This window comes from Chiloscyllium plagiosum, unplaced genomic scaffold (genome assembly GCF_037043375.1).
Source record: "Chiloscyllium plagiosum isolate Xiang-an unplaced genomic scaffold, Cpla_swu_hap1 HiC_scaffold_19, whole genome shotgun sequence".
In the NCBI taxonomy this organism is placed as follows: domain Eukaryota; kingdom Metazoa; phylum Chordata; class Chondrichthyes; order Orectolobiformes; family Hemiscylliidae; genus Chiloscyllium; species Chiloscyllium plagiosum.
In genome coordinates this window covers 36,656,578-36,672,291 of record NW_028270157.1, presented here as the reverse complement: position 1 = coordinate 36,672,291, position 15,714 = coordinate 36,656,578, and the positions used below count along the sequence as shown (strand labels likewise).

The 15,714-nt window shown below is 41.5% G+C and overlaps 1 protein-coding gene across 1 annotated transcript in view; it reads left to right on the top strand.

Annotated features, from left to right (window-relative positions):
* znf277 (zinc finger protein 277) overlaps positions 1–1,353 on the top strand; it is a 74,921-nt gene extending 73,568 nt beyond the window's left edge. The window contains exon 12 of the mRNA XM_043709521.2: positions 17–1,353. Coding sequence (XP_043565456.2) covers positions 17–200 — 184 coding nt within the window. The 3' untranslated portion in view covers positions 201–1,353. The remainder of the gene's footprint in view (positions 1–16) is intronic.
* Positions 1,354–15,714: the final 14,361 nt, after the last annotated feature.

The following is a 15,714-nucleotide window of genomic DNA, read 5'->3' as shown; positions in this document are numbered from 1 at the left end:
GTTGTTTCTGTTTTAGGTATTATTTTCCTACTTATGAAAATGATGCTCTTCTTTGCTCCCTGACTGACTGGGAGAGTGAATCTATGGATGACAACCAAGCGACAAATGTTCCTGTCATTGCAGAAGATATTTCAAACTTGCAAGCTTTGAAAAAAAATAGCATTTTAAATTGTTTGCACAACCCAGATACCAAGAACTAATATTCGTTCTTTTTCTAAACAAAGAGAACCATCATTTCGTGAATTCACCAGTGGCAGCTTATAACTAGACAACATCAATTGTCCGAGTATAGAGGAATCTCTATTATCTGAAGGACACAGGCGGGCAGGATTTCATTCAGTCAATTGAATGCTGGATAACATAGTTTAGCCAAGCGTCGGGACCTTGTGATCTTACTGGATAAGTCAATATTCAGATAATCGAATGCCGGATAATCAAGGTTCCTCTGTACTTGTATGATTTGACTGTGATTAGTTAATCTGCTCAGCAAAACTGAGGTATTCTGGTAGTGCTCCTGCTGAACATCCAGGTGCTTGGAGCTCATCGGATAATTCATAAGCAACAAAATTTTACTTGAATATAATCATGACATTCTGCTGGTCTTGAGCTACTTGGTTTAGACCGGAACAAAACATTTTTGAAATAATTTGATTATTTGTAATTTGTCAGATCTTTTCATCTTCCCTATTGGTTTTGTGAATTGTTTCCCTTCACACTATATATGTCTAATTGAGATTTAATATGAAAGAGTGATCTAGCCAGGGAGAAAGCATTCAAAGTATGTTTCTGAACTGCTAAAATTGAAATGAAGAATTCATTTTTGAAATTTCTGAAGAAGGTTTGGGAGGACTTGAAACATAAAATCGGTTTCTCTCTACAAAAGCTGCTGCCAGAACTGCTGAACTTCTCCAGCATTTTTATTTTTATTGCTTCATTGCTTATTGTTTTGTTTTTGTTGAACAGTTCATTGACTTGGCCAATAAATTACTTTTGACAACTGAGTATTTCCTTAAACATGGCAGCATTCGGTTTAGTTTGGTTTGTGATTTTTAGCTTATTGGTTAACATCTGCATAAACTCCTCATAAGTAGCAAAGTTGTTAACTCATTTAAGATGATGTTTAAAATATTCCACACAATCATAAGTAAACTTAAGAAAAGTTAGAACACTTTTCCACCCAGAATGTAAAATGACAGCAATGTTTAATTACAGTAGAAGACTATTTTCCAAACTATTTAAAAGTGTTCCATTACAACATTGGCAGCTGTGCTGTGGCATTCTGGAAATGAACAAGGGAAATGACTAATGGGCACATTACCCCAAAATAAAAGTTGCCCTTTGAAAGAATTGATTTAACAAAAGGACAAAAGTAAGATATCCATTGGAAGGTTAACTTATTTATTGTGTATTCATATTAGTTCAAGAAAGAATAACCTCAAATGCAGGTTTTGAATTTTTGATTAGATTAGATTAGATTCCCTACAGTGTGGAAACAGGCCATTCAGCCCAACAAGTCCACACCGACCCTCCGAAGAGTAACCCACCCAGACCCATATTCCCTCTGACTAATGCACCTAACACTATGGGCAATTTAGCATGGCCAATTCACCTAACCTGCACATCTTTGGATTGTGGGAGGAAACCAGAGCGCCTGGAGGAAACCCACACAGATACGGGGAGAATGTGCAAACTCCACACAGATAGTCACCCGAGGCAAGAATCGAACCTGGGTCCCTCGTGCTGTGAGGCAGCAGTGCTAACTATGTTAAAATAATTTTATGATTGGTTCAAAAATCTAGTTCTAAAGTGATCACAAACTTTCGATGTTATTAGTTTGTTTAATCCCAGACCTTGCAAAAGAAAGTTTAAAGTTTTTTATCCACCTTTTCACATTCAGGCATGTGTACAAATGTCAGATTTGCTGAAAAATTGCATTGCACCTATTAAAAGGAGAAAGTGAGGACTGCAGATGCTGGAGATCAGAGCTGAAAATTTGTTGCTGGAAAAGCGCAGCAGGTCAGGCAGCATCCAGGGAACAGGAGAATCGACGTTTCGGGCATAAGCCCTTCTTCAGGCATTTCTGAAGAAGGGCTTATGCCCGAAACGTCGATTGTCCTGTTCCCTGGATGCTGCCTGACCTGCTGCGCTTTTCCAGCAACACATTTTCAGCTCTTGCACCTATTAAACACTTGGAACTGGCAGTGATATTGATTTCTTCAATTTTCCTTTGATTCAGCACTTAAAAAATTGAACTGCTTACATGATAACTTTTATATTTAAACAAAAATTCACAGTGAGCATGCTACCACATATGATATTAGAGCTTCATTTCAGTGTTAAATTATCAAAACCAGGAACTGGGATTTTCTAATGTTATACATAATTATTTTTAAAATCATTATGAAAGGAAGCACCAGTAGAAACTTGGAAGTGAAAGATCATCATCGGCAGTTTTGTTCAGTGATTGAAAAAGCTGCAGGTTCATTTGTCCTCTCAAGTTTAATGTAATTTAAAACCATCAAGTTTTCTGTAAATTGTGTTCTCCATCAGTTTCTTCGATTATGTTTCCCAATAGTAAATCATTGTTTTTAATTTAATGCTAGAAGTACTTTTTAGAAACTTCTCTGTCAAAATGGCTACTTTTCCCATTAGACTTAAGTGTCATTGACAAGGCAGCACTTTTATTGACCACCCCTAACTTCGAGATAGTTCACCACCATCATGAACTCATGCATTTCATGTGGTGTAGATATATACAGACATTGCTGTTGGAGAGAGAGATCCATGATTTTGATCCAGTGTTAGTGAAAGAATGACATGACAGTGCCTTATCAGGATAATGTATGATTTGAAGGGAACTTGCTAGTAATTTAATTCTCATGTGCCTCCTACTCAACATCATGGGTTTGGAAACTGTTATCGATGGAATCCCAGGAGTTTCTGACCAGCTTCTTTTGGATGCTAATCCAGTCAATTTTTTGAATGTGGCAAATGAGAACTATCCATTGGTCTGCTTTGCTCTATATACCGTTGACTTTAGCATAAAAACCAAACATTAAGTCATGGTAATTAAACTCAACAATTTTCAGCATCTCTTTATTGCTCATTTATCAACACTATTGACCTTAATATCACTCAAATGCAATATTTCATACAAGTAACCCAGAGAAATAATGTGCACTGCTAAAATCATGCTGTCACAAAACATTAAAATAAAACTATGGAAAACAGAACTGGAACTGAATGGAGCTATTCTAAGAACATTAAGTAAGGGGAATGTGGCTTAGTACATGACTCACTCATTTCATGTAAACTTCAGCAAAATTATGGTTACATGGATCGGATGTGAACTAACTGTGAAGACTAAAATCTACAGTCAATCATGCATTTATGGAATAGACTGCCACCTAGTGCAATAAATGCTAATTCAGTCAGTGTACGATAGGATGTTACAAAATTATAAATTATGCAACAAGTGGTTGGGGTTTTTGTTTTGGAGCAGGAAAAATATGTAACAGATTAAGTGAGCAAAATAAGACAAATCTTCTCAACCCTTCTTTTTGTCATGTATTTTCTATCCACTTTTTAAGTTGAAAAGCAGGATATTTTCAAGCAGTCGTCCTTTGGAAATCACTGCAGATTTATTCTGACTTGAACAACTATCTCATATAGGGAACAATTTGATATGAGTGCTACAGTGGAAATCATTCAGGAAATTGACAACATATGAAGTTAAAGAACAACCTGATCAAGTTGTAATTGTCAAATTACTGAATAGAAAAGCTCTTTAAAACGATTGATACCTAGCCAAAAGCCTCTTGCATCACAGATTGGAAAGCTAGAAAAACATTTGACTGAGGTCTGATGAAAGGCCTGAGCGTTCTCTTATCTGGAGAGACTATTTGAATCAGATAGTTTGACAAGAATCAAGAGGTTTACGTAAATTACATAAGTCTAGAACTTGTTAGACAAGTTTTTTTGTCATTTGCTTTAGCTTACCCAGTGAGAATTGGTTTATTGCAGATGTTCTAAATGGGGCTGAATGGGTATTATCTGTGGCTGATTTCACAGTACATGAGATTGCTGGGCTGTTGTGGTGCAATGGTAGTGAGCAAAGATTGCTGGGTTGGAGTTCAACCTGCTCCAGAGGTATGTCTTAGTATGTCTGAACAGGTTAGTTAAAAGTATCTTTAAACGCTTGCTTGAATATTGATCACTGGATTTTGTTTTCCCTGAGTGAGCCTTAACATTCTATAAATATTTCTTTATAAATGAGTGAGATTCTCCTGCACATCATTTCCATATTTTAGTTGAAAAATTGGCTTAAAGAGCTTTTTTTTTTCGATTTGGTTCCAAATTTCAAAATATGATATGTTGAAAGTATATTATTGACAAAAATAGCTTCTTACTGGGATAAAATTGTTTTTTCACCCCCAACTGAGAGAAACTAATGTTTAGTTTGGAGAGATTGAGCCCATTGGATTTGGTGGGAGTCAAAACATTAAAATGGTCTGGAAGACTGTAAGCGAACATGTATTCACACACACAATCAACTGGATTGACACATAGCTGAATCTAAACACAGCAATAGAATAAATAACATTTTCCAGTGGTTTAATGAAACAAAGTAAAGGTCCAGGTTTTGAAATTGTAATGATGGTAAGACTGCCAAGATTTGTTGTCATTACTCCATGAAACTGGCATCCTCTTGCAGCTCAACACAGAATTTTGTCAGTTGCTATCAGAGATAGCCTATCATTCAACAGGTTGCACATATGCAGTCTTCACAATTGCAATCAGCACATGATTTTGGCCTGGATATTAATATTTCAGACTATTACTGTATTTTTAAAAAATTGTAAATGTGCCTTGTTGAATGAGATGTAATTGAGATTTTCAAAATTCTCTACTCTTGAAAAACTAATTGTAGAATTCTAGTGTTATTCCTTCCTGATTAAAAGTCCATTTTTGAAATTGTAAAAACCCAATTTTTATTTTATTAAATTTTAAATAATTAAATATTTATCATTCAATTTATGCTTCAATCTTTAATTTGTTCTTTGTAAAATGTTTGAAATGTAAAGTTTAATCTGTGCTCTTATCTTCCATTTGTTGGCTATTCTGTATGCTTGATGACTTCACTGTTTCTGGACACCAGAAGTCCCTATAGTTGGTTGACGAAATGAAATTGTTACTGTAATGGGGGAAGTCAAAATTGCATATCTTGCTAAATCTTTGTGGGTGGCTTTCTTCAAGATCAACAGAGCGTACTGTTCATTCATCACTGACTGCAAAATTTGGATAAGTATGTTCCAATTTGACATGGGATTCATTTGCGTTCTTTATTGGAAGTGTATATGCTACTTTTTTGGTGATTTTAATTCAAATATCAGTACTAATTTTGAAATCACATTATTTTCTTGATCAGAATTGCAGGGTTGACTGCATTTTGCTAACCTTTAGCAGCTGAAGTAACTGTTTTGAAAGTAAATGGCAAATGATTTGGTACAGAACTTTTTAAATTCCTTCAATAAGATATTGTAAAATTACATTTTAAAAATAATTTTGAAGAGTTTCGTTCATTTTGGGTTCTGTACAAAACTCGATAATTAATTTCAGTTGTTGGTTTTAGCAGCAAAATGATTCTGACTTTTAAGACTTATGCCCAACTGAAGCACCAAGATGAAACGTTATTAATGTTTCACCCAATTTTGGACACATTTTGATTTTTAAAAAGCCTGAAATGCAATATTAGAAAGTTTCAGTCACCACTGAATCTTCAAACAACAGTCAAATAAAGTGGATAAATTTGTGATTTTGCGCAAGGCATATTTATTATTTTGAGGGAAATTTTAAATTTTCCTTGCAGAGTTACATTCTGCCTGATTTTATTTACAAATGTAATTGTTGCTACCACATTTCGATGTCAGGATGATTTCATGCTCAACAGATGTTAAATTGTTTATTTTTAATGAGCAGTTAAGTCCAAGAGATACTCGACAAAAATGTTGCTGTTGTTCCATTGGGAAATGGAAGTTAGGATACCTCTCCCTCTTAGCGTCCTGCAATCTGTTTGACTAATGTAGCAGAATGTGATGGTGCTAGCCGACAATGTGTGCAAGCTGCGAAATAAGGGTGTGAGGCACGCAGCAGTATAAAATTTGCGAGTGAGATGCAGCTCTGAAAGCAAGATTAGAAATCCTGTGTGATTGCATTAGTTTGTTAGCAAAGGGGTTGTGCTATATTGAGTAGTGTGGTAGGGGAGGGATGCAATTGGTGAGCAATGACATTGAAAGATGCACTCCCTGACCTCAGTCACTTCTGTAAAGTCAATGAACATTCTTTTGGTATTGCAAGCAGTTCTTTGGGCTTGACTCCTGCCATTGATCACTACAATTATCTAATTCAATGTGTTTCTGAGCAGTTATCTGGATGGGCCGCTGGAAACCGCACCTTTGCACATTCTTCACCAAAGGTCTCCAGTGCAACTTTAAAGATCCTTGAAGTCTGCTGTCTCCATGATGTGTAACCATTCCAGTCTTTTTACAAGCTGCTACACCAGCTGCTGTAGCCACAACATATCTCCTCTTTGAGAAGGTGCAGGCTGGTATTAATTAATGCTAGCCTTAATGTACTCACCTCATGCCTCCTGGTTAGGTGTGCAGCCATACATAATTGCAGTTAACACAATAAGTTGCAGATTACATAGCATTAAGTTGGCCAAATGGATCCATTTTTTCATGTCTTCACCGCTCCCCCCCCCCCCAACAAGCCACCATTGAGTTTGCATTACCATTACTTCAATGCCATTTATGAATGGATGCTGCCCAAATGTGCATAGCTTATTCATAGCAGTCATGTTGTCAGTGCATGTTTGACATGTTTGCTACCCTTTGGTTTGTTATGGAAGCTGACATGCAGCAAGCTTGGTAGAATACTGCAGAATGAAGAAATCATAACTGCTACCACAATACTGGGCATGAAATGTTGCAAATTTGTTTAAGTCCTGCCTTGAAGAATGTAGACAGAGGTCCATGTGCACAATCACCTTCCCAGCCATTTGTTTGAGGTTACAGTCGCTGACAGATTTCAGGAATATAGCAAAACATCATGTGGATACTCATGTAGGAAAAGCTGCTCATAAGCAGTAGTGGCAGATGTGTCCTAAAGCTTGTTTATTGGATAGGTTTTACAAAGGATATCTGGCATCATGCCTAGGGGAAAGCAAGATGGTTATAATTAATCATCTCCGTTCCAGCATAGCGCGACAGGAGTTCCTCAAGGTAATGTGCTATGCCAAGCCATCTTTGACTGCTTCAGTTGCTAGACCTCCAACAAAACATGAGAAATGGGAGTGTTCATTGATTGCAGTATACAATTCCCTTTGTAACTCCTCAAATAAGGAAGCTGTCCCAGCTCTCCAGCAGCAAGATCACAATAAAGTTCAGACATGGGCTGCTAAATGAAAAATAAAATTCATCCAAAATAAGTGCCAGGCCATATCCAACAAGGCAGAAACTTAGCAGCTGCCTGTTGATGTCGACAGAATTATTATCATTGAATTCCCCCACTATCAACATCATGAGAATTGGCCAGAAACCTAACTAGTCAAGTTACCTCAGTATTGTGGTTACAAAAGCAAGTCAGAAATTGGAAGTTCAGCAGCAAGCAATTCAGCTCAAAACTAACCAAATTTGCCCACTGTCTGCAAGGTACAATGAGTAGTGTAATGGAATAGACCTTATTTGCCTGGAAGCATGCAGTTCTAAGAGCATCAGAAGCTCAATACGAGCTAGCACAAAAGCACTTACTTGATTGGCATTTCATTCAATTCCTTACATCTCGATTTTATCCACGAACAGTATGCCACGGTAGAGCATACAATATTTACTGCATTAAAACAATTCATCATGGCTTTTCTGAAGGCAACTTTTAATCTTGACCATCTGAAAAATGGGAAGAAAGGAACAAATGTATGGGAGCGCCACCATCTACAAGCTCCCCTCCAAGTCTCACAATATCCTTGATTGGAAATATATATATACACTCCTTCATTGTCACTGGATTAACACATGACAACATGCCCTGCAGAGTCTCAAATAGTTCTCACGAGCAACTAGGGATGATCCATATATGCTGACTTTACCAATTGTGGCTATATTCCAAGAAGAAATAAGAAGGAAAAGATTTATAAAATTTGGAGACGTTGGTTCAAAGGAAGAGGATTTGAGGAAAAAAACATTAAAGGGCATGAACAAGATTACTGAAGACACTATCACCACTGGTGATGAAAGGGATAGGGAATACACAGAATGCTCCAGGGAAGATAGACATGCAGAGGCAGCTGTGTGGTGAACTCCGACAGGGTGGGAGTGCAGACATGCAGAATCATGGAGGTGGTACAAAGTAATGAGGAAGATTAGAATATAGAATCCAAAGCTCAGTCCTGGGTCAGTTTTTAGTAAGTTCTGAATAAGATCATTGCTCTTCCCAATGTTCAAGAGGAGAAAATATTAGCTTGTGTACTTAAACCTAAGATAATAGATGGGGGCATTGTTGAGACTTGCGGTGAAAGCAATTTAAATGGCTTTAGCCTTTCCAGTGTTCAACTGAAGAAAATTCTGGCCAATTTTTGTCTCAGACATGTAATCTGGTAACACACGTAAAAAATATTTGTAAATCAAGAGTAGAAGTGGAAATGTAGAGTTCATCAAATATATGAAAGCTTCCTCTTTGCCTCCTGAGAGTAATGAGGAAAGAGGGATAAAGTGGGAATGAGAGAAAGCAAAAGGAAACATCAATGAGGAAAAACAGATGGCAAAGTTTGGACTCATACACCATAAGGAGAGGTGGATAAACAATGAAAATGATTAGAAAAGTTGTAATTGACCATGTTAAATGCTACAGAGTACTGAAAGATGTACTGTATATTATATTCATAGTATAGGCTAACATTGTTTTCAACATGTTTATTGCTGCAACATGTGGAACTGAGATTAGTTTCCTGCCAATATAAAATTCAGAAATAGAATAGCCACTGTTATCTTATACTGGTCATATATCTTACCTTTACAGTCTTGTTAAATATTACTTCAGTAGCAGATATAACTTTTTTGCCCAAATTCAGTAAAAGAAAAGCCTCTTTGCAGAATATTTGTTTTGAACAAATATTTGTAATTTCCCACAGAATGAGCTGAAAGAATAAAGCAGATGTCTGACCTGCCACCATCTTTGATTTGTTTTGTGGGGTTTACATGAGGAGGCAGTCAGCATCAGCAAGAGGAATGTGTGAGCAGTGGACCTAGAAGCACCTAGCGGTTGAGGTGAACAAGGAATGCTGAAACAGGCATTTGGACACAAACAGTGATCAATATCGACCAAGCCCGAAACTTGCTGGTTTTACAGTGTAAAGAGTTTACCTTAACCATGTGTCACAGTCTGACACATTTCAAGGTCCACGACCACATGCTGAGGGATGTACAAAAGCTTGGGGCAGCTGCTGCTAAGGCACTGTGGGGAAAGACCGCCATCTAAGGTCATTTTGCCAAAGTGCAATGGGGGTCTGTTCAGTTGTTAGATCCTCTTGCTGCCTCAAAACAAATGTAATTGGTGTCCTTTTCTGAGTAGAAAATGCCTTTGTTTGCAACTGCATGGAAACTCTGAGGTTTGTCAAATTCCGATGTATTTGTTTTCTTCCTCTGCAAAGTCTGACAGAATAGTATTTGTAAGTACATAAAGATTTTTTTATGAATAAAGTACATTTTTGCAATTAAAAAAAATTCAGTGAGATCACAGGAAAGCTGTAGAGTGACAGCAACTGAAAGGTAAGCCAATCAGGATAGGGTTTGGTCAATGATACACTGGGCCCAGGGCACATCCCTTCAGGTGTTAGCAGAGGGAGAGGAGATGAGTCTGATAGTTGCAGTTACATCAGATTTGAAAATAAAATCAGCAACATCACTAGATTGTCATAGATTTACTGGTTATGAGTAACTGCTTTTAAGGATTGTGTATTAGTCAGATTTTTCAGTACTAGTAAGATTTATCAACAGTAGTAAGATTTACTAAGAGTGAATACAATTAAGAAACGTGAATTAAATTTTAAAGCAAGGCAGGGCAACTCAGTCATGTGAAATATGGGTCTGAAATATTTAGAAAGTCATGGACGCTATCAGTGATCTCAACAATGGTATGCATTGGAATTGTCAAGAGGGTTTGGAATTTGAGCATTAGTGAGGCTGAGAGCGACATAGCACATTCAGTGAGATGGTCACACTGCAAACTAGGAGCATAGTGGCAGACAATGAGTGGGTGAACACCAGGCAGTGCCAGGGAACCAAAAGCATGTAGTGCAGGTGTCCTTTCGTGATCCCATTTGCAAATTAGGTTTCCATGATGGTTTATGGTGGGGGGCAATGGGTTTTTAGGGATTGCAGTCAGAGCCATGTTTATGGCACCACAGGCAGCTGAGCTGAAATGAATAGAGGAAGAAGTATGAAGCAGTAAGGTTTGTTTGCTTTAGGTTTCATCATGTTTGATGGATTATTCTCGAATTCTCAAATCACTTCACAGGCTTGTGTGAGTCACAAGGTGAAAGCTTTCTCCTTCTGAGACCCCTCCTTGATTAGTTTCAGAGGAACTTGTACTTGATCCCCATAAACTAACTCAAACAGAGTAAATCTGATGGACTTATTGGGTGAGTACCTGGTGGTGAACAACATACGCTCCAAGTCATAAAGCAACTCATGGCAGTATATCCTGACCATGTGATGGTGCTACAGTAATACCGCCCCCACCCCTCCTCTCCGCTGGACATGATACGACTTTCTCTGTTCAAGCCTGATTACCCACATCTTTGTGGTATATTTTGAAAATAAAGAAATCTGTGGCCTGGTCAGACTGGATCTCAAATCAAACCAGGCGAAGAATTGAATCAATTCCCAATTTTTTGATGGGAATGATTTTCAGTCTTTGGAAAATGGGTGTCTTTACAGTGACTCACAGCTGCAGTAAGCCTCGTCTGCTACCCTCTTTGACTGACCCCCATTGTCTGCATGGAATATAAGAGCCTGGTCTTTCCCGTAGCCTTCAGCATGCATTATCTTTCTGTCATTAAAACAGGCAAGTTTCTTAGCTTGGAGAATACCCAACATTCATCCATCCATCCCTCCCTCCATCCCTCCCTCCCTCCCTCCGTGTCCTTTCATTCTCTCCACCTCTGTCCTTTCCGGTTGGTTGGGATGGGTCGGGAAGGATTTTGTCCAGGACAGTGTTTTGTGGGTAACTATCAGGCAATGTATCTGTCTGCCTTGTCCCAGTCACTCTCTCTTCCTCAAGGTATATTCTTACTGGAATGTTGATGTAGTTTTTAAACTCCTCAAGGAGATTTAATTCATGACAATTTTCATAAGTATCTTCTGTCTTAAGTGTTCATTTCCACTGGTCAAAAGTAAGCTGCCTTTCAAAATTCTGGTGTAGCTGGTCAGGGCCTGCCAAAAGTGCTGAGAAATGGCCAACAGACCTATAAAAAGATCAATGACCTTCTTCTCTCCACCAGAGTAAGTGCCATGCACCTCCATCAATTGCCTCACACTCACTCCAACTCTGCTACTACATACTCCTCCCACTTAGGCTCATACTCTACCATTCTCACTATCATATGCAACATATTCCCTCACTCTCTCCTGGTAAACTCCCTCCTCCCAACCCCCAGCTTGCTGACCCTGCATGGCCTCCACATTGCCACCTCACTCCCTTGGAACTCTTCACAATTTTTCCATCACCTGTGCCAGCACAAATAGCTGTGCCACTAACATTCACTGCACTATAATGCCTCCCTTTCATTCCATGAGAAGGTAATCTTTCGATTGAGAAGAAGTAACCTTTTGAATGTTATATTTAGAACCAGATTGCCAGATTGCTGGCTGTGCACAGGAAGTGCTCAATTATTGGAAATCCATAAGAAATAGAATAAAATAAGTAAACAAAGTTTTTTCCCTAGGGTCAGGGAGTCCAGAACTAGAGGGCATAGGTTTAGGGTGAGAGGGGAAAAATATAAAAGAAACCTAAGGGGCAACTTTTTCACACAGAGGGTGGTACATGTATGGAATGAGCTGCCAGAGGAAGTGGTGGAGGCTGGTACAATTGCAACATTTAAAAGGCATTTGGATTGGTATATGAATAGGAAGGGTTTGGAGGGATATGGGCCGGGTGCTGGCAGGTGGGATTAGATTGGGTTGGGCTATCTGGTCGGCATGGACGGGTTGGACCAAAGGGTCTGTTTCCATGCTGTACATCTCAATGACTAATGGGAATGAATTGCACTGTGTATGCTAGAATGCTTACCTTGGTACAGTAGGATGATGAACTTTAGCCAAGGAGGAATACCTTCCCATTTCCATTGTGGTTCACTGATATATCCTTACTTGAAAGAAACTCCAATGTAGTCTGTGCCACTGGATCCTACCCATTATGACAAAATACATTGATGTTTCCACAGAGATCTTGTAGTTGGTTATGAGCCTTTACCACACTCTCCATCCCAAAAGTGTCCTTTTTCTAAAAAGAGCATAGGTTTTCAAATTTCTTGTATCAACTGCTTCAATATTTAACTCCTAAGTATTTTTTTATAACTTACTTTTAGCCTTTTTGGCACTGAGAAAGAAGCAGGTGAGTTTTGTGTAGAATTGGAAGTCCTATTTCTTGATCTCTACAAAGCGTCAAGGGCTCCTTATGCACAGTTTCCAGTTCTGCTACTTCTTTGTTCAGGCTGTGAATCACTTCAGATTGTCAACTGTAATCCTCCAATAACTCTTTTGTATTGTCACGGAGGTTCTGTACTGCAGTTTTTGTTGTAGGTCATCAATTATTGTGTATTAATATAATAGGACTAGACAGAATGTATTCAGAAGGAGAAAGTGAGGTCTGCAGATGCTGGAGATCAGAGCTGGAAATGTGTTGCTGGAAAAGCGCAGCAGGTCAGGCAGCATCCAAGGAACAGGAGAATCGACGTTTCGGGCATAAGCCCTTCTTCAGGAATGGGGAAAGTTTGTCCAGCAGGCTAAGATAAAAGGTAGGGAGGAGGGACTTGGGGGAGGGGCGTCGGAAATGTGATAGGTGGAAAGAGGTCAAGGTGAGGGTGATAGGTCAGACTGGGGTGGGGGCGGAGAGGTCAGGAAGAAGATCTCAGGTTAGGAAGGCGGTGCTGAATTTGATGGATTTGACTGAGACCGGGTGGGGGGAGGGGAAATGAGGAAACTGGTGAAATCCGAGTTCATCCCTTGTGGTTGGAGGGTTCCTAGCCGGAAGATGAGGCGTTCTTCCTCCAACCGTCGTTTTGTTGTGGTCTGACGATGGAGGAGTCCAAAGACCTGCATATCCTTGGTGGAGTGGGAGGGGGAATTGAAATGTTGAGCTACAGGGTGGTTGGGTTGGTTGGTCCGGGTGTCCCAGAGGTGTTCTCTGAAACGCTCCGCAAGTAGCCGGCCTGTCTCCCCAATATAGAGGAGGCCACATCGGCTGCAGAGGATGCAATAGATGATATGTGTGGAGGTGCAGGTGAATCTGTGGCGGATATGGAAGTTTCCTTTGGGGCCTTGGAGGGAGGTGAGGGGGGAGGTGTGGGCGCAAGTCTTGCACCTCCTGCGGTTGCAGGGGAAGGTGCTGGGAGTGGAGGTTGGGTTGGTGGGGGGTGTGGATCTGACGAGGGAGTCACGGAGGGAGTGGTCTTTACGGAATGCTGATAGGGGAGGGGAGGGAAATATATCCTTGGTGGTGGGGTCCGTTTGGAGGTAGCGGAAATGACGGCGGATGATGCGCTGTACATGGAGATTGGTGGGGTGGTAGGTGAGAACCAGTGGGGTTCTGTCCTGGTGGCGGTTGGAGGGGCGGAGTTCAAGGGCGGAGGAGCGGGAAGTGGAAGAGATGCGGTGGAGGGCATCGTCGACCACGTCGGGGGGGAAATTGCGGTCCTTGAAGAAGGAGGCCATCTGGGTTGTGCGTTTTTGGAACTGGTCCTCCTGGGAGCAGATGCGGCGGAGTCGAAGGAATTGGGAGAATGGGATTGCGTTTTTACAGGGGGCAGGATGGGTGGAGTTGTAGTCCAGGGAGCTGTGGGAGTCGGTCGGTTTGTAGTAGATGTCCGTGTTGATTCGGTCGCCTGAGATAGAAATAGAAAGGTCGAGGAAGGGGAGGGAGGAATCTGAGACTGTCCAGGTGAATTTGAGGTCGGGGTGGAAGGTGTTGGTGAAGTGGATGAACTGTTCAACTTCCTCGTGGGAGCACGAGGCGGCGCCGATACAGTCATCGATGTAGCGGAGGAAAGGTGGGGAGTGGGGCCAGTGTAGTTGCGGAAGATGGATTGTTCCATATATCCTACGAAGAGGCAGGCATAGCTGGGGCCCATGCGGGTGCCCATGGCTACTCCTTTCGTTTGGAGGAAGTGGGAGGATTGGAAAGAGAAGTTGTTCAGGGTGAGGACCAGTTCAGTCAGTCGAAGGAGGGTGTCGGTGGAAGGGTACTGGTCGGTACGGCGGGAAAGAAAGAAGCGGGGGGCTTTGAGTCCTTCGTGATGGGGGATGGAGGTGTACAGGGACTGGATGTCCATGGTGAAAATAAGGCGTTGGGGACCGGCAAAGCGAAAATCATGGAGCAGGTGGAGGGCATCGGAGGTGTCCCGAACGTAGGTGGGGAGTTCTTGGACTAAGGGGGACAGGACGGTGTCAAGGTACGCAGAGATGAGTTCGGTGGGGCAGGAGCAGGCGGAGACAATGGGTCGGCCGGGGCAGTCAGGTTTGTGGATTTTGGGCAGGAGGTAGAAGCGGGAGGTGCGGGGTTGTGGGACTATGAGGTTGGAGGCGGTGGATGGGAGATCACCCGAGGTGATGAGGTTATGGACGGTCTGGGAGATGATGGTTTGGGGGTGGGGGGTGGGGTCATGGTCAAGGGGGCAGTAGGAGGAGGTATCTGCGAGCTGGCGTCCTGTCCCCCTTAGTCCAAGAACTCCCCACCGACGTTCGGGACACCACCCATGCCCTCCACCTGCTCCATGATTTTCGCTTCCCCGGTCCCCAACGCCTTATTTTCACCATGGACATCCAGTCCCTGTACACCTCCATCCCCCATCACGAAGGACTCAAAGCCCTCCGCTTCTTTCTTTCCCGCCGTACCGACCAGTACCCTTCCACTGACACCCTCCTTCGACTGACTGAACTGGTCCTCACCCTGAACAACTTCTCTTTCCAATCCTCCCACTTCCTCCAAACGAAAGGAGTAGCCATGGGCACCCGCATGGGCCCCAGCTATGCCTGCCTCTTCGTAGGATATATGGAACAATCCATCTTCCGCAACTACACTGGCCCCACCCCCCACCTTTTCCTCCGCTACATCGATGACTGTATCGGCGCCGCCTCGTGCTCCCACGAGGAAGTTGAACAGTTCATCCACTTCACCAACACCTTCCACCCCGACCTCAAATTCACCTGGACAGTCTCAGATTCCTCCCTCCTCTTCCTCGACCTTTCTATTTCTATCTCAGGCGACCGAATCAACACGGACATCTACTACAAACCGACCGACTCCCACAGCTACCTGGACTACAACTCCACCCATCCTGCCCCCTGTAAAAACGCAATCCCATTCTCCCAATTCCTTCGACTCCGCCGCATCTGCTCCCAGGAGGACCAGTTCCAAAAACGCACAACCCAGATGGCCTCC